We start from the raw sequence: 19,779 nt of genomic DNA on the forward strand, positions 1-19,779 counted from the left end.
TCTAAGTCAAATGATAGGAGTTAATGCAGCAAAAAACATAATAGTGGATTGTGCTAGATAGTAGACTCATAGGTGATTTGTCTTTATTTCTTTATTCTTTTTCTATATTTTCTATAATGAGCATGTTGCAACTATATAATCGGGAAAAATTATAAAACATTATTTAAAAAGAAATAGATAACATTCAGGTTTGGATGTGGATTGAGATAATTTATGCAAAATCCTATCACGGGCCTGGCACATAGTAAACACTAAGAAAGCATTCATTCCTATTTCTTATTCCAAGACTGTGAAATTAGGGTCTCTACATTGTGGGCAAAAGTTCACTTTCCAGGTTTGATCCTACATACTTCTCACACAATCCAAAACAAGGGTCACACAGAATAGCTCTTTTCATGAAAATTCATTCCCTTGCCCTGGCTGGCGTAGCTCAGTGGATTGAGCACGGGCCTGCGAACCAGACGATCGTGGTTCGATTCCCAGTCAGGGCACATGCCTGGGTTGCAGGCCGGTTCCTTGCAGGCTAACTACCAGCAGGGGACGCACAAAAGGCAACCATACATTGCATTGATGTTTCTCTCCCTCTCCCCTTCCCCTCTAAAAAATAAATAAATAAATAAAATCTTAAAAAAAAAAAAGAAAATTCATTCCCTTCATTAAAAATGTAAGGGGGTGGGGAGAGGGCAAATTGGGTAAACAGGGTTAAATATATGGTAACAAAAGGAAACTAGAAATCTTGTGATGAGCACACAATAGAATATACAGATATTGATTTACAATGTACAGCTGAAATTTATATAATGTTACTAACCAATATTACCTCAATAAATTTAATTTAAAAATACACTCAGCCTCTATTACATGTTTAGCACTGAACTAGGTTCTGGGGATACCAGAAATGAAAAGATGACTTCTCTGCCCTCAGGTAGCTCTGGCTAATGAGTGACACAGATGTATTTATAACTAGAATATAATGAAATAATTACTTTCAGTAAGGATGTACACAAAGCGCAATGGGAAGCCAGAGGAAGAAAGTTGTTTATAAAGGAGGTATGCTGTTAGTTCTAAAAGAGAAGGCATTAATGGAAATAGCATGTGCAAAGAGAGTCACAGAAGATTTGCAAAGACAAATTTTCCCAGAACTATAAGTACTATAAGTCTTGCTAGGACATAAAGAACAAGGGAGGAATGGCGGGGAATGAGACTAAACAAGTAGATCACAAAAGGTCTTGTCTGTCGCACAAAGAAGACTAAATTTTATCCTTTAGGGGAACCACAAAAAGAATCAAAGGCAGAGTGACTTGATCAGCACTATCAAAGATGTCAGGAAGCCTGACAGACATCTTACTTCCTAGTTATTTTCAGGGGTAAGGAAAAGGACCCACCTTCTATATCTGTCCCCTTTCAAATGAAATAACATGAGGTAATAAACAGGACTCTATCTAACACCATTCCAAGGATGTGTTAGATATGTTTTATGGGTGAAGACATCAAGGCTCAGAGAGGCAAAGCAACTTGCCCAAGATAACCTGTGATAACAAGCTGCAAAGCCCAAACTCAAATCCATGCCGGAACTCGAATTCATGTTTGTTGGACTCAAATCCATGCTGGAACTCGAATTCATGTTTGTTGGACTCAAAAATAGCAAAAATGTATCCTTTTTTTTGTTTGTTTTTTTTTTTACTCCAAAGCCAGAGTCTGAAGTAAAACAAAATCGCCAGAATAAAAAAAGGATACTTTTGTGGCTGGAAAGAAAATAGCTTCTAAATACAAAAAGAAAAAAGAAAGACACAGAGAAAAATGGGAAAAGGAAGAGAAGAAACCAGGGTCCAATGACAGCTAGACACTAGTCTGCAAGGAGGGATGGAGAAACCTGGGTTGGGGAGGTGGATTAGACTTAATTCCGTGGGAGAGAGGAGGGAAAGTTTCTTTCCGAGTGGGAACCTAAAGCAGAGCTGAGAAAGAAGCGAGTGAACACCTGACCACTGCACCCTGTCCCACCTGGCCTCCCTTCCTTACCTGCCGTGAAACCAGTCCTGGCACATGTCACACTCGATCATGAAGCGGGTCACGTCGTAAGGCAGCCGGCAAAGGCAATACACCGGCACTGTGGCCATCTTCGCCTGGCCCTGGAGCGTTCGGTGGAAAGCCAGGTTCAGAGCGTCCACAGGAGTGGGAGGCAACAGCTCGCGTCCTTCCTGGACGATGGCTGGGCACAAAAAAAAGGAAAAAGAAACAAGAAACACTTTCTTACAAAGTGAACCAAGTGTACCCTCAGTTCACAAATGAGGAGTTACCACAGCCTGCGTGCAACACAAGGGGTGTGGCTGTAGGGGGCAATCTGAGAAAGTCCATCAGCCTCCAGAATAGCTTGAACAAATAAAGAAGGGAACTATGCCCAGGAAGCTGCCCCCGCCCCCCTTCGGGCCCCCAGAGTCATTGAGAATTTCTATCTGTGCTTCAGGGGAAAGAGCTGACGCCCTTAAGAAAGCGTCTTTAATCCCTCACTGAACCCTCTCCTTGCTCAAAACCTTGCTTCCCAGAGTGCTTTTTATTATGACGCCAGAATGAGGCTGGGGGAGCCCCACAAAAGACCCTTCTCTCTGCCCCCAAATAGGGACAAATGGAGAGAGACGTGTCTATGGATATGGGCTCAGATCACTCGCAATTTATCCCGCTGCCTTCAGAAAGAACGCAGAGGCGCCCAACTCAAATCACAGTTTCTGGGGTCTTGTTATAAGAACTCTCTCAACCATTCCACCCCTTGAGCGGTCAGGAGCATCATAACCACAACAAATGAAATACATCTCAATTAGAAAACTCATCATCTCATCCTCTATTGCAAACATGACCAGGATCTCGTCGCACCCCGAAACTAAAAAAAAAACGGTCACTTCGAAACCCCCGAAACTGACTACAATTTCTACACACTCGCGCAACTGGGCAAGGATTTGTTTTCTTTCCACCGCTCGGAATTTGGCAGGCACCTCCTCCCAGCCCCCTCAAATTGACGAGGTCTTCCCATCGCCCAAAACTGACCAGGATCTCCTCACAGATCCAGAAACTGACCGGAATATTCTTGCAGCCCCAAAACTTACGAGAATCTCTTAACAGCTCCCAAACTGACAGGAGCCTCCTCACGCCCCCAGAATGACAAGAATGTCTACGGTCCCGAGTCCTAGAGGGACCTCGGCATCCGCAAAGCTACAGGGGTTCCAACACCCCGCGGAGCTCGGTCCCACGTACGCGCCAGCGGCCGGCTCGCTCCGGTGGCCGTTGGGCGCCTCGCTCCACGGAGGCTCGGCGGCAGTTCCGGCCCCACCAGCGGCGCGCGCGCCGACTTCTGGGATTGTCACAGTATCGCCGCAAATCTTGCTCGTCAGCCCCTGCGACCACCCGCTGGGTCGCTCGGCCCTAGTGGCCCGGCGACGCTTCCGGGCAGTTTTCTCCACAGCTCCGCCCCGGGGCCGGCTGTTAGGGCCTACTGGAGACCGCGGCTCCGGCCTAGTCCGACGGGCGCCTGGAGACCAGACAGGCGGCGTCGTCGCTGGGCCGGTAGGGGCTCGCTGCGAAAAAAACAACAAGGAAGGAGAGAAAACGGTGGCCAATGCGGCGGAAAATGGCCCAAAAAGTCGCCGGGAGAAGCCCGGTAGCGGTGGGAGGCAATTCGAAGTAGTCAATAAAGTTTATTCAAAACAACGAGGAAGTTGAAGCGGAGAGGGGGAGGAGATATACGGGGTAAACAGCTACCATATTGAGAGTGGCGGCGCTGCCGCAAGGAGGCGACCCTATCGCCATCTTATGAGGTCCCGGCAAGCGAAGGCCCGGCGGCTGAGGCCCGGGAGAGAGGGCAGCCGGCTCCCGCCGAACGTCATTGGGGCGGGGCGCGGCCTTGAGAACGGGGGGGCGGGACTCGGCTACCTCTGGACCCGCTTGTCAACTCCAAGTGCCCAATGCACGCTCAGGACATTGAGCTGAAAGGCAGGGAAGCCGCCATCTTAGACGAGGCGGTCGCTTGGCTCCATTTTGCGTGGGGCTGCGGAATATTCCTTGGCTTCCCCCTCCACCGGGCAAGCAGGGGGTTCGCCATCTCCATACATACAGTCTTCCAACCTCTCCTCCTGTGAGGGGAGGTGAGCTCTGAGACTGCAAACTGCAAAACGAAGAGGTGGCAGTGGGGTCTGGCTTCGGCCAGGCAAGAGGTGCAGTATTCACCTCGGTTCCCGTTCAGTGAGGTCCTTTGCAGGCGGAGTTCTTTCACACTGTCTCCGAGTCGTGTATTCTTCACCCAGTGAGGGAGCTCTGTTATTATCCCCAAAATGAAGACATGGGTTTAGGGCTGAGTTGCATTTCAGAGCTGGGAAATTGAACCTGACACCCTTTACCATCCCCCGGTCCTCGCACCCACGTTGCGCCTTACAGCTTCTGTCAACTTCCCAGCGCTCTCGGAACTCTCTCTTCTGACCCCATTGCTTCGCTTCAGTTCAGATACAGTTCAAATACTTTCCTGCACATGTCCCACGATTGTCTAACTCCACTCCGAGGGTGGTGGGAGAAGAGGTTGAATGAACTGAACTCAACACACCTGCTTCAAGATGGCGCTGGTTCACTCAGTCATTTTAGAATATTCTCCAGGAATCCTCTTACTACTTCATTTTCTTAAAGGGTACCACGCTTTAAAAAAAGACAATGAGTGTGTATACACCAGTTTTCTAAATGATAGTGGGTTAGGCCCTGGTGATGATGAAAAGAGGAACTCTTCAGTGAGAAATTGCCAGCTAGTGCAGAAAACAAGCTTTTTAAGTCAACAATTAGAATAAACGTCCAGTAAGCATACAAATACCTTTTGCAAAGTGCAAAATAAAGTTAAGAAAGTGCCTCTGCTTTCTGCTGTCGAGAAATATTTCAGGGAGACTTGGAGAATACATAAAAATGAACTAAATTAGCATTGCAGGTAAAAGGATCAACCAGCAGAAATGCATGAAGACACATGGGAAAACATCTGCAAAATGAATTTGAGTATTAGATTTTATCCTGCAAACAATAACAAACCACTAAAGGTTTTTAAGCAAGAGCAGCTGAGCCACATTTGTGTCTTAGCCAGGGGAAAATTCAGGTTTAGTGGTACCTGAAGCTTATATAGTGTGTGAAGTAGGGCTCCTTTAAAAAAAAAAAAGCACAGCCCTGGCTGGTGTGGCTCAGTAGATTGAGTGCTAGCCTGAAAACCAAAGGATGGCTGGTTCGATTTCGAATTGGGGCGCATGCCTGGGTTCCCAGTAGGTCCCCAGCGGGGATGGGGGGCGCATGAGAGGCAGCCACACATTGATGTTTCTCTCCCTTTCTTTCTCCCTCCCTTCCCTTATCTCTAAAGACAAAATCTTTTAAAAAATACCCACTTACAAATGCAAAATTAGGTTCAAAGGGTAGACAGTAAGAATATCTCTAGAAGTCATTCTGGGTAGTAACTGTAAATACAAGTTATATAGACCACATATAAGTGTTAGGGTGGTCAGCAACAGGGGCTGTGAAAGAATTCACAAAGAGAAGAAAGTGCAGAGAATAAAGGTTTTATTTTTACTTTCCCAAGAGAGGGAAAGGGCTAGGTGTGGAGATACGCACCAGCACTAACACAGAGGGGTTAGGGCTCTGAGTTTTTATTGGGTAATGCGGTGGTTGTAGAGCAGGATGTTTCAGTTAGAGTACAACTTGTTTCAATGTTATCTTTGGGTACAGGGTCCTGGTGGTCGTTGTGGCCTGTTATGTCCTGTTTCACAAGTTCCCAGAGCCCCTGCACCTTCAGGGTGCTTCCAGTAATTTTCTAGTCCTGAGCATAGAGGCTCATAGAACAATTAGGATTGTTCATGCTTTATGGGGTCCAGGCAGCTCTGGGAAAGAGGGCCTGAGAAACTGGCTTTTGTCATATTATTCTCTCCTCTGGTTTCTGAGATGAATTCATTCTTAATGACCTGGACCTGTTCTGGTTCTGGGGAGCAAGGGACAAAGGTCTCTTCTGAAATTACTTCCTGCGGATTATGGATGTAGAATTGTCCTGTCCCTGCCTGTGGATCCCAGTATGGGTCGTTAACAGGGAGAGGGTGGGACTGGACAGCCTGAAAGGCAAGAGCTGTAGCTGGGGGTCGTTTGCAAAAAAAGTCTCCTAGAGCTTGGATGCTTTGTTGGATGAAAGGCATAAGGTATCTTAGAGTCATGGCCCAAAAGCAACAACAAAGAGAAGAGCTGCAATAGGACCCAGGAAAGAGTCAGCTAGAAAAAAAACAGGACTAGATATTGGCTTTAAAATCCCCAAAAGGGAAAGGCAGAGTAGTAGGTAAATTCTGTATGGCTGACATGGTATCAGTAGCTCTCCATAATTCCAAGTCAAGGGATGAAAGAAAAAATGAAACATTAGCTTGGAATAAAACTAGAAAATTAAGATTTCATTCAATGTGGGTGACGATTGGACATTGTGATTTCTATTGAAACACATTTTTTTCTCCCTAAAGTGACCTTCATTTTATCAAAGAGACCACATTAAGTTCAGTTTCAGTTTGGCCTGATTATTTGTATGACACAACAAGAATAGTAATTGATCATGTAGGCTCTTTCAGATCTGCTTTGCTGGAATTTTACAAGGATTCTTCAGATGGCGCTTTAGTCAGCCTCTCAGGGAAAAGAAGCCAAGCCACACAGTTGCCATCTGGTTTTGCCTGAATACCTATAAGTTTGGGTGGATTCCTCAATTTCTTGAGGTCCCTAAAAAGGTAAGCAACCTTCCTTCCTTACCTGGAAAGGCTTCGAGGAACCACTTGACCAAGCAAGGTACCAAGCAAGGCCATTTCTCCAAGGGCCTCTTGTTGGCTTTGAAAGTCAGTCTTAATTCCTTAAGACTTTCTGGGGACATCCAGAATCCAGGCATGACTCTTTCAATCATGACATTCCAGACAAAGACTTGGTTAATAAAACCACTTTTAGAAACTGGTACTATTATAAAGAGAACAGATTCTTCCTGGGTTTATGCAAATAAACATATTGCCATGAAAATAATACTCATGAAGGGTTGCTAGATTCTGGAGGGTTTAGGTAGGGAGAAAAATATGAATGTTCCAATATTGCTCATGAGGGTACACTTTACAAATTGCTCTAGAGAAAATAAACACAAGTTTCCTTATATCTGGAGTACAAAAAAAAAGATTTAAAATTAGCAATATTTTGAATCAATTTGTTTGTCTTGATTATTTGCCCGTATTTCCATGAATCCAGTTATTCTGCAGGGTTTCATAAATTTTCATGTACTTCAAAGACATGACCTGCTTAGATACCCGTAATTTAAAGTAAGTCAGAGTTCTTTTCATGAACCTTTCAAAATATACACTTGCAAATGTGTTAGAATAAAACAATGACTGTGTCTAAGTGACAAAATAAAAAATGATATGGTTATATATTTTATTATAATGCAGTTGATAAAGAACTTTGCTTTTTTGTAAGATATAACATTTCAAAATAACAATTTCTTGGAAAGTAATGCTTATTATGAAATGACATAAAAACTTTAAAGCCCATATTTTTAGATTCAACATAAAATTTCAAACTATATAAAGACCAAACAGTGCGCAGGATTTTTAAATGCTGTACAGAACTTATCGGAAGTGAGCATTGAGCATTGAAAACAATTCATAAATTCCCAGTGCATGGGTTACAGACACCCAGAGTACCACTGCGTGATGTGGCACAGGGAACCATCACTGTTGGCTTGTCCAGTGCCACTGAGAGGACACCTGTTACCACTGAGAATTTTCTGTTTGAACTTGCTCTGAGCCTTTGCAAGTTCCTCCCTGGGGCAGGTCGAAATTTCTAGAAGATCTATTTTGATAAAAATATATGTATACAAATAGACAATAGTTATTAATTTTCTGCTTGGCAAAGCTTCCTATGTAGTTTTGAGATATTAAATAGGCCTAATTAGTTCAAAAATTTTTTACAGGGAGAGAGAATAAATCCTTGAGGTACTCCAGGGCCCATTGGAATAACTCAAGTCATTTCTTGCTTAAAAAGTCTTTTAAAATTCAAACTTTCAGAAAGTTGTCAAGCAAGCTTAACTAAAAGATTATAACATAACCTTATAAAACAAATATTTTTTGGAAATAACCCTAAAAGACATTAAGCAAACTTAAAAGCAGTTTTGATATTAAACATTTGTCCAAACCACAGGATCCTGCTTAATTTATATAAATATTTAATATCTTTAAGCCAATAAAATATTACACCCTAGTTATACCATCCAGAGGCAGAAAACATACCACATGTGATACACAAACATATATCACGTAAAGACCACATACATGAGGACTAAACACATAAAGACCAGACACAGAATTTGAATTTCTCATTTTTGTAGAGAAAACACAAAAATTTTCTCATTTGCTCTTGACAACTTTTGAGAAAACTGGAAAAGGCGATACAAAGTCCTAAATGCCAAGCAAGAAGACCTGTGGAGACTCTCAATAAAAAGCTTTAAGGACTGTTAATGAGTAGTGGAAATAATGTCTCAGCTCTAAGGAATTCAGGATCAAGAAAGAGCCTGGGTGGGGCTGCTTTGGCCCCGGAGAGGTTAGAAACCTACTAACAAGATATGTGCTGCAGATAGAAAACCGGGAGTTAAAGTCCACACCAGGAGAGAAATACAAAGAGATCGGTGTATTTACCCTGGGCCTGAGGGTGACCTTAACCAATAATGAGAGCATCAGCCAGATGCCCTGGGCATGGATGTAACCCATTCAGAGAGACGGATATGTAGCAAGCTGAAAGATAGAGGCATCCCTGTGAGCCTCCGGGCTGTTTTGGGCCATTCTGAGGAGAACAAGTATCCTATTAAACTGTCCCTGAGGTTCTTATGGAAGTTAATATTGAAGGAAGATGGTTAGCTAACATTCAGTCAGTTTTAAGATTAGTTTCCTCCTGGGAGATTCCTGAAAGAGACGCCAGGAATGGGTGTGGCGGAGAGAAACCCAGTCTGAAGGGGTGGGGGAGGGGAGAGGTCGGAGGAGAAGAAGTAAAGAGAAGAGATGGAGAGGGTATTAAAGGATCAGGTGGAAGGGCAGAAAGGTGGCTCAAGTTTAAAACGCCACTTTTTTTCCCCCTGCACTGAGAAGTAGGCCCAATTTTTCCCAGGACTGAGCAGCTCCCAGGTCTCCAGGGGTAGAATTCAGAGTGTTTTATGGTCTGGGAGGGGGTGTTTAGAGTAAGACAAATATGAACGAGAGGCATAGTTAGGAGAAAGAGGCCTGGAATTCCTGCAATCTCTGCTAAAGGTTAAAATCTTGTCCACTCTCGAGAACGGCGAAACCTAAAGAGAGGATTATAATGGCAACAGTACATGTCAAATTGGAGGAAGAGTATTATAGTTAAGAGATGCGTTCATGGGCCAGACTTCCTGGTCACCCCGTTCGTATTAAGGCCAGGCTCGGCTGCAATAGAAAATCCAGCACTTGGGCTTGAAGTCGGTAAATCCTAGAGCCTTCAAGTTAAAAGGGAAGGATAGATAACTCAGGATGAGGACACCTGTGGGTAGGGAGAAAGGTTTGAGAAGGGAGTCCCCGACTGGAACAACCTAGAGATCTGCAGCCAGAGTTGAGTGTCCTGGAGCCTGAGGGCAGACCCAACACCAGGTTCTGCCTCAGAGCCAGGCGTCCCGGGCCGGAGAGCAGACCGAACCAGTTGGAGACCGAGAGCAGACCGAGAGCAGACCGAGAGCAGACCGAGAGCAGACCGAGAGCAGACCGAGACCGTTGGAGGCAGCCCTCCTAGCCAAAACCCTGCGAAAGTCATAGACCCAGTACCCGGTTTATGACAACAAGACAAGGAAGTACACTATCACCTTCAATAGGAAGTTTTTATCCCCAAATTCAGAGAGACTTACTGATCGCTGGCCGTGAAGATGGGTGAGGAGGACACCACTGGCAGAGCCCGGAGAGACGGAGAAGGATTAGAATCCTCTCTCCAAACCTCACTGAGACGCAGGAGGGGGTCAGCCCGGGTGGAACTTCTGCTGCCCACTGCTCTCCTAGTTGCAAGTCTCAGGAGGCCAGAGGAGAGGAATAGAGAATGTCCTTGTGCAGGCCAGCAAAATGTGATGGGGGATGCGGGCTGTGAAAGAATTCACAAAGAGAACTGCAGAGAGTAAAGATTTTCCCAAGGGAGGGAAAGGACTAGGTGAGGAGATAGGCACCAACACCACCACCCGCACTGAGGGGTTAGGGCTGTGAGTTTTTATCAGGAATGCGGTGGTTGTAGAGCAGGATGTTTCAGTTCGGCTACAACTTGTTTCAAGGCTATCTTTGGGTGCAGGGTCCGCTGGTCGTTGTGGTCTAGTATGTCCTGTTTTGCAAGTTCCAGGAGCCCCTGCACCTTCAGGGCACTTCCAGTAATTTTCTAGTCCTGAGAATAAAGGCTCAGAAAACAATTCGGGTCAGTCATGCTTTATGGGGTCCAGCCAGCCCTGGGAAAGAGGGCCTGAGAAAGTGGCTTTTATCTTATTAGTAAATGTCCCATTAAACCCAAACTAAATATATGCTCCAAATAATCTTCCACTTAGCTTAGTCTCAAAAATGTCTAAGGCAGCTCCAACACCACCTAATATAAGAGAAAATACGAAGAGGGGACCTCTCAGTGGAAAGGGACAGCGGTTTTAACCAACTTTGGTTTAAATAGATCTTACAAACTTTATGAAACGTGTGACTCTGTGACCATATGGTAACTGACCAGCCCTGCAGCTTATTAAGCTTTCTTAGCTTCAGGAGGATGCAAGAGGGCGCTCACTTCAGCAGCACATATACTAAAATTGGAAAGAGACGGAGAAAATTAGCATGGCCCCTACACAAAGATGATGTGCAAATTCATGAAGTTTTCCCCCAAAAGGAGGCATAGGGCAAGACACTGTTGCATGAGTCATGAAAAAAGACAGTCAAGACAGTTGCACTAGGGGTGGAAAAAGATTAGATGAGTGGGATGTTTTGGAGGTTGAATAGGCAGGGCTTGGGGACTGAAAGTAGTGGGTGAATGAGTGAGAAGAGTGTGTGTTCACTTCTGGTGTGGGTGTCAGAGTGAATGGTGGTGTCATGGGCGGAGCCAGGGTGTGCAGAGGAAAAGCAGGTTTGGAAGGGAAGAAGAGATTGGGTTTAGTTTGGAGTATGTGGGGTTAAGATGTGTGTGGAGCAGTAACTCACCCAATAAATTCTTTTTTTTAAAGATTTATTTATTTATCTTTAGAGGGGAAGGGAAGGAGAGAGGGAGAGAAATGTCAATGTATGGTTGCCTCTGGTTACCATGGACACTGCAGTAAAGTATATGAAGCGCTCATTAGCACTTTTTGAAGAGTTTAGAAGCTCTGGTTTTGAAAACTGGTGCAACATTGCAAAGCAAATATCCAGAGGTTTCGAAATGGAAATTAAATTTAAAGACTGTCATATTAGATACACTACGTGAAAGTGTCAGATGAACTGATTATTCACGAGGAAGACAATTAAAAAGTGTTTCCCTTGTAGTCGAAGATATAGGGGTAGAATAAATAAACAGGCATTTTGAATTATAAATAAATCATGAAGCCATTTTAAAGTTTCTCGTAGGAACTTGTCTTAGTCTGTTCAATCTGCTGCAACAAAAATGCCATAGAAAATGCTTATGTGGCTAATAAAGAAAATTTTATTTTTCCCACTTTTGGAAGCTGAGAGATCCAAGGTTAAGGTGCTGGCACATTCGGTTTCTGGTGAGAGCCTACTTTCTGGTCAGAGGTTGCCATCTTCTTGCTGTGTATGGAAGGGGAGGGGCTCTGCAGGTTCTCTTCCATGAGGGCACCAACGTCCACCATCAACACCTAAACACCTGCCCAAGGCTCCACTTCCTAATACCATCAGCACATGAATTGGGGATGAGGGGAGAGTACACAAGCATTCAGGCTATAGTAGACTTCGGCAAATTACAGGAAATGTCAGAGGAAACATTAAATATCATCATATAAATGTACATTTAAAATTACATGTACACACCCCTGCCTGGGGTGGCTCCGTGGATTGAGTGCTGGCAGAAAGGTCGCCAATTCAATTTCTGGTTGGGGCACATTCCTGGGCTGTAGGACAGGCCTCTGGTTGGGGGCCTGTGAGAGACAACTGATAGATGTGTTTGGCATGCATTCGTGCTTCTTTCCCTTTCTTTCTCCCTCCCTTCCCCTCTCTCTAAAATCAATAAGTAAAATGTATTTTTGAAAAAATATGCCCTGGCTGGTGTGGTTCAGTGGATTGAGCACGGGCCTGTGAAGCAAAGGGTCACCAGTTTGATTTCCAGTCAGGGCACATGCCTGGGTTGCAGGCCAAGTCCCCAGTAGGGAGGAGACACATGAGAGGCAACCACACATTGATGTTTCTCTCCCACTCTTTCTCCTTCCCTTCTCCTCTCTCTAAAAATAAATAAATAAATGTTTTTTAAAGTTTAAAAAAATAAAAATTTTGATTTACACAAAACTGATTCGAGTTGAATTTTTTTTTTTTTAGAGAAAATTGTTCCACAAGATGCAGCAGCTCTGGATACATTAAAATTTATATTTTGAAATTTATCAGGTATCTATCCTGTTGTCACAGCCAGTAATAGCTGGTTTAGCAAAAAGCTGCTTTTCAAAGTGAAAGGTTATCAAATACTATCTGTCATAGTGTGACTGATGTTGCTTTCAATTACATTGGTTGCAAATAAACTTCCTAAAAACATAAATTTTGATGACCAAAGAATTGAATTTGCAGAAAAGCAAGCCAGAAAAATCTTTTTAAAAAAGGTTTTATTTACTTATTTTTAGAGACAGGGGAAAGGAAGGAGAAAGAAAGGGAGAGAAACATCAATCAACTGCCTCTTGAATGTGCACTGACTGGTACCCCAGGGGCCTCTTTGTTTCTCTAGGTGGACACTTAGAAATGGGTATGAATATTTTCATTTTTAATACATACTGCCAAATTAAAATTTTCTTTGTCTTTTTTATATTGTTGTTCAAGTGCAGTTGTCTCTATTTTCTGCCCACCACTTCCCCCAACTCCAGCCATCCCAACCTCCCACCCTTGATCCTACCCACCTTTGGCATTGTCCATGAATCCTTTATATATGTTCCTTGATGACCCTCCCCTCTATTATGCCCTCCTACCTCCCCTCTGGTATTGTCAGTTTGTCCTTTATTTCAATGTTTCTGGTCATATTTTGCTTGCTTGTTTGTTTTGTTGAGTAGGTTCCACTTACTGATGAGATCACATGGTATTTTGTTGTAGACGGCTCTGCCTGGTTCTAGGAATTGTATCTTGACCCCTTGTGGCTAAGGGAGAGGGACGACCTTTGGATTGCCAGCCACAGGAGACAAAGCTTGTCTCTGTTAGCAAACGCTGCCTCAGTTCCTCTCCCTGCCCCCAAAGCTTGGTCAGCAGTCAATGATGGGTAAGACCCCTCACAGCCGGGGGCAACCTAAGCCAGAGTTGATGAGCACTTGGGAGGCCTTCATGGAAGGACTGGAGGGGCTGCAACAAAGAGCAATGGACTCTTGCCCCCTGGCTTTGTCAAACCCGAGTCCCCATGTTCTCTGGGAGAAGCGCTTCCTGGCTCTAATCTCCTTAAGCCTGAACACCTGATAGGGAGGGGTGCAGCTCCTTGCCTTGCTAGAATGTGTCCTGGGAAAAATCTGGCATCACAAAGACTTGCTGATAAACCTGTGAAATCTGCTCGGCTAAGAGTGCTTTCATTCTTAGGTTAAGGGTTCGAGCAAGAACCCCTAAAACTCTGTTCCTGACAGACTCTGACTCATACCAAACCCTCATATTTTGAATCGTTATCTACTGTTTGATCCTTGCTGCCCTGTATTCCTGTGTGTTAGAACCCAATAAAAGGCCCTGGAGGATGGAGCTTGAGCCCTTTTTCTCCTCGGAGAAACTGGCCACTGCTGGCCTTTTTCCCTTGAGAAACTGGCCACTGCTCATGGCCTTTTTTCTCTGGGAAAATGGCCACTTCTCCTCCCTAAGCAGATCACATCACGTCTCAGTCATATTTACTCTCATCCTTGGCACTAGCGGGGACTTGTGAGGAAAGTTGCCCCCACGGTATTTGTCTTTCACCACCTGACTTATTTCACCTAGCATAATGCTCTGCAGATCCATCCATGCTGTCATAAAGCGTAGAAGCTCCTTTCTTTCTGCTGCATAGTATTCCATTGTGAAATGTACCACAGTAGTTTGATCCACTCATTTACTGACGGGCACTTAGGTTACTTCCAGCACTTGGCTATTGTCAATTGTGCTGCTATGAACATTGGGTGCATAGGTTCTTTTGAATTGCTGATTCAGGATTCTTAGGGTATATTCCCAGCTTTGGAATTGCCTACTCAAAAGGCAGTTGCATTTTTAGTTTTCTGAGGAAATTCCACACTGTTCTTTACAGTGGTTGCACCAGTCTGCACTCCCAAAAGTGTATTAGAGTTAAATTTCAAAAGTACTATGCCAATGTTCACTCCCAGCAGCAGTCCTTCTTCACATTTCCTAAGACTCTGACCTTTAAATTGCTTGCCAATCGAATACATGAAAAAACGGTAATGCTTGTTTTTTAATTTGTATTTTCCCACCACTACTGAAGTTGAGCATCTTGTCATATGATGTTTATTGGCCTATCCTCTGTGAACTGTTTGTAACCTCTGCATAGTTTTTCTTACAGGGTTGCTTGTCTTTATCCTATTGAATTGTAGGAGGCATTTGTATTTCTGGATATTAACCTTTTGTCTATTGTGTATATTGCTGATATTTTCCTATAGTACTTAACATGTGTATGGTTTATGCTACCAGACATAAGTTTTAATGTTTGTGTGATCATTTACTATATTTCTACCAATCTTTTCTTCTATGGCTTTTCCATTTTGTTTGTTGTTTTAGAAGACCTTCCTCATCCAAAGCAACAGTTATATTACCTTAACATTTTTTCATTGTTATAGTGCTTTACATATGTTTTTTTTTTAATCTACATTCAACTCATTTCCTTGTCTTCAGAGATTACCTCTATCTAAAGGAATCTAATGTATTTGCTTATGGTCTGGCTCTCATTAGTTGCATCCTCCACAAGAGGAGGGACTTTGTGCTGACCCCACCATCGGGAACACTTTGAGTTTGTTCTAGTGAATTTGCTGCGTGTAGGGATAACGCGTTTTCCCCAAAAGGATTGCTGATTGTCTGAACACCAGGTCTCCCTTTCCTAAAGGAAAATTATTTCAGTCACCCTGGTTTTCTACTCCTAGTTCACACTGAGTGAGTGGAGAATGATCATTGTTATTCAGTCCAGTGGTTCTGAACCCTGCTGGTGTACTAGAAGCACACTTGGAGATTTTTTAAAATTAGATATATAGTGTGTATTTGTTTCCTAGGGCTTCCATAACAAGGTAACAGGAGCTAGGTAGCTTAGAAAAACAGAAATTTATTGTTCTAGAGAATAAAAATGTAGAATCGAGAGGTTGGCAGGGCCAGGCTCTCTCTGAAAGCCCTAGCAGAGCCTCCTTCCTTGTCGCTTTCCAGCTCTGGTGGTATTCTCCTTATATGTCTGAATTTCGCTCTTCTTTTTTAAAAAAATATTTTATTTTTATTTATTTTTAGAGGGGAAGGGAAGGAGAGAGGGAGAGAAATATCAATGTATGGTTGCCTCTGGTGTGTCCCCTGCCGGGAACTGGCCTGCAACCCAGGCATGTGCCCTGACTGGGAATCGAACCACGATCCTCTGGTTCGCAGGCCCGCGCTCAATCCACTGAGCTACACCAGCCAGGGCTGAATTTCGCTCTTCTTATAAGGACCCCAATCACTGGAGTAATATAGTATAACTTCATTTAACACAATCACATCTACAGAGACCACATTTCTAAATAAGGTCACAATCACAGGTTCCAGGTGGGCATGAATTTAGGGGAAACCCTATTCTGCTTCACTAGGTCTGGAGTATGGGAAGCAGGTGATCAATGTTTCTCTCTCACATTCTCTTTCTCTCCTCTCTCTAAAATCAATAAACACATCCTTGGGTGATGGTTTTAACAAAAAGGGCATGCAAAACAAAGCAACAAACAAACAAAGCCATGACAACAGCAGTAACAAACTCCAGTCAGCTGGCTGGTGAGAGTAGGGTTCTTGAGGGAACTTCCGAAAATGGAATAGAAGTATATCCTTGGAAAATGGGAGGTAGTGTTACTGGAAGAATGAGGAAAGGCTGCTGGTCCAGTAGGAAAAAAAAAAAAAGACATCTGCTTCACAATTCAAGTGTGTAGCCTTTTTCGTGAGAAAATACTAGAAATACTTTAAATTGACATAGAGCAGTATTGGTCTTTCTGCTCTCTGAAACTAATACGCATGTGGGACAACTTTTAGCACTTTGAGCTTAGACTCAAAACCAGTATGTCAACCGTGTATTCTTAATGCATTGAAACTGTTTTCACATCTACTAGCTTGTGTTATTCTCGTAACTACCTATAAGGGAGGTAACATGGGCATTATTATTGCCCTCTAATACTACTTTTTAAAAACAATTTCTGCCCCACTGGTGTGGCTCAGTGGATTGAGCACCAGCCTGTGAACCACAGGGTCACTGGCTTGAGTCCCAGTCAGGGCACATGCCTGGGTTATGGGCCAGGCCCCCAGTTGGGGGCATGCAAGAGGCAACTGATCAATGTGTCTCTGTCACATTGATGTTTCTCTACTTTTCTTTATCCCTCCCTTCCCCTCTCTCTAAGTAGTAAATAAATTAAATCTTGTCAAGAACAGTGTTTTCACTATCTTATAAAGGTGAACATATGCATGTCTTAGGTCCCAGCAGGAGTCACGTGCAAAAGTATTCATGGCAACATTAGCAGAAAGAAGTCATATTTTTATTGCAGAAAGAATAGGTAAATTATGGTGTATTCACACAATAGAATACCATATAGAAGTAAAAATGAATTAAGTACAGCTATGGCAACAGCATGTTTGAGTCTTAGAGAAATCAGCTGAGTGAGAAAAGGAAGTTGCAACCCTGAGTAGTGTGGCTCAGTGCAGGTGGCATCCTTCTGCACACTCTAAGGTCACTGGTTTGATTCCTAGTCAGGGCATATGCCTGAATTGCAGGCCAGGTCCCAGGTTGGGAGCGTGCGAGAGGCAATGGATCAATGTTTCTCTCTCACATTGATATCTCCCTCTCTTTCTCTCTCCCTTTCCCTCCCTCTAAATATTAAAACAATCTTTTAAAAAGGAACTTTCTAGCCCTGGCTGGTGTAGCTCAGTGGATTGAGCGCGGGCCTGCGAACCAGTCTATCGCGGTTCGATTCCCAGTCAGGGCACATGCTTGGGTTGCAGGCCAGTTTCCGGCAGGGGCCAGTTCTCTGCAGGGGATGCACGAGAAGCAACCATACATTGATGTTTCCTTCCTCTCTCCTTCCCTTCCCCTCTAAAGATAAATAAATATTAAAAAAACAAATAATTAAATAAATCTTTCAAGAAATTATAATATTGTTAAAAATTAAAAAATAAATAAAAAGGAACTTTCTGAAAACCACATGAAATAACATTTTATTTTATTTTATTTTTTAAAGATTTTATTTATCTTTAGAGGGGAAAGGAAGGAGAGAAGGAGAGAAACACCAATGTATGGTTGCCTCTCGTGAGTCCCCTGCCGGGAACTGGCCTGCAACCCAGGCATGTGCCCTGACTGGGAATCGAACCGCAATCGTGTGGTTCGTAGGCCCGTGCTCAATCCACTGAGCCACACTAGCTGGGGCGAAGTAACATATTTATAAAATTCAAAAGTAAAACCTAACAATATATTGTTCAGGGGTAACTACATATATGATAAAACTATTTAAAAAAAAAACAAGGGAATGAAAAAACTCAGACATTGGTTATCCCTGGGGAAGGCAGGGAGATGGGATAGTACTTAGGTTGGGCAGTGGCTTATGATTATTCATGTTATTATTGAATTTCATAATATCTGTTACATATATCCTTTTTGTGTTTATTAAATATTACATAAAAATTGTAAAGTAGTTATAAAAGGAAAGAGAAACAGGATAGGAATGTCAGGGAAGCCAGAGCATTTCAGGAAATGGACTTGGTGACTGGGAGCACAATGGACACTTTTGGAAGCAGCCACATTCAAACGGGATAAACTGAACAATAAAGAAATTAACAAAACAAAACAAAAATGGGATGGGCTGCCCTGGCCAGTGTGGCTTAGTTGGTTGGAGTGTCCTCTGTAAACTGAAAGGTTGTGGATTTCATTTCCGGTCAGGGCACATATCTAGGTTGTGGGATTGGTCCTAGTCAGGGCACATGCAAGAGGCAGCTGATAGATATTTTTCTGTCACATTAATGTTTCTCTCCCTCATTCTCCTTTCCCTTTCTCTAAAATCAATAAGCATGTCTTCAGGTGAAGATAAAAAAATCAAATGGGGAGGGCTGTAGCCAGATTATAGGCTAGGAAGGAATGCGTTATGAGGAAGTCCGGACTGGAAGAATAAATGAGTCTTTCATTTATTCCCATCTCCCCAAACCCATGGCAATGGCTATCATTTATCTACCTTTATCGAGGCTGCACTGTATGCCAGGTACTTTACATACACTATGTCATTTATTCCTAACAACAAGGCCTAAAGGCTGGGCTTCGGGAGCTAACTCAGTCCCTGTGTTACCACCAGATTATATTCACTTTAGCCCACATACCGAGAATCCCTAAGGCACTGGAATGGGAATGAAAGCTTCCTTATTCCATTCCAAATTTTAGGTACAATGACTTACATGGTTAATTCATGGCAACCAGCCAAAAGGTGATGAACCAAGTCTGTTAAGAAATGGGCAAATTTTCCATGTTATGCTATTATTGCAACTCACCAAACTACTTCTCCCTTGTTCCAGGCACATAAAATTGTACTATCCAATGTGCATGACATTAGGTGCAATCATGTGCCTTGGTTTGGGCAATGAAGAGAGAGAAGTGATCTCTGATATTTTAAGCTTTAAGAGTCAGCATGTTTTTTGGTCACATGCCTTCCCCTGACTCAATGACGGGGCTTCTGTTAGTCTGAATTTCCAGGTGACTATGGATGACAATCCATGCCCCCCACCCCACCAATTCATGGTGGACATGTATAAGCAGTAAGTATACCTTTGCTAGGTTGAGATTTGGGGGTTAGTATTGCAGCAAAACCTACCCTATTCTCATCCTGGCCAGGTGGCTCAGTTGGTTGGAGCACTGTCCCATATGGCAAAGGGTTGTGGTTTGATCCCCGGTCGGGGTGTGTGCGATGCAACCAATCAATGTTCCTCTCACATTGACCTCTCTCCCCCCCATCCCCTCTCTCTGAAGTCAACACACATATTCTCAGATGAGGATTTAAAAAACAAACAAAACACCAAGCCTATCCTGATTGATACACTCTCCTCTTCTAGAGTTAGAGGTTGTAAATGTAGACTGAATGAAATGAAAATATATACAATATGCAATATAAAGTGCCTAGATCTCTCTGACACACAGGAAACCCTCAAATCACTTCCTGCATCTACACCTAATAAATTACTATGGAAATTTTCATATTTCTTATATACAAATAAAGACTAGTTGTAGAAGATGTAAATAGAAGGTAATGTTTTGGTCTCACATTATTCTTTATGCTCGTAGTTTTAAAAGAGATATTTTTAGGCCCTGGCTGGTGTAGCTCAGTGGATTGAGCATGGGCCTGCAAACCAGACGATCGTGGTTCGATTCCCAGTC

At 43.3% G+C, this 19,779-nt stretch overlaps 1 protein-coding gene and 1 non-coding gene across 3 annotated transcripts in view; one reads left to right on the forward strand and one right to left on the reverse strand.

Annotated features, from left to right (window-relative positions):
- PHF8 (PHD finger protein 8) overlaps positions 1-3,693 on the reverse strand; it is an 88,337-nt gene extending 84,644 nt beyond the window's left edge. Inside the window, exons 1-2 of one of the 2 annotated variants that reach the window (XM_037061654.1) lie at positions 3,099-3,692; positions 2,020-2,209 (exon numbers count right to left, since the gene is read on the reverse strand). In XM_037061654.1, the coding sequence (XP_036917549.1) occupies positions 2,020-2,117 (98 nt within the window). In that variant the 5' untranslated portion in view covers positions 2,118-2,209; positions 3,099-3,692. Of the gene's footprint in view, positions 1-2,019; positions 2,210-3,098 lie in introns of both variants that reach the window. The other variant, XM_037061656.1, reaches the window with a different exon arrangement.
- Positions 3,694-10,807: 7,114 nt separating this feature from the next.
- LOC118997802 (U6 spliceosomal RNA) lies at positions 10,808-10,914 on the forward strand. Its single transcript, XR_005068726.1, has one exon. It is a non-coding gene; the product is annotated as a U6 spliceosomal RNA (small nuclear RNA).
- The last annotated feature ends 8,865 nt before the right edge of the window (positions 10,915-19,779 follow it).

This window comes from Sturnira hondurensis, unplaced genomic scaffold (assembly GCF_014824575.4).
Source record: "Sturnira hondurensis isolate 20B ecotype Veracruz unplaced genomic scaffold, ASM1482457v3 Scaffold0013511, whole genome shotgun sequence".
NCBI classification, from domain to species: Eukaryota; Metazoa; Chordata; class Mammalia; order Chiroptera; family Phyllostomidae; genus Sturnira; species Sturnira hondurensis.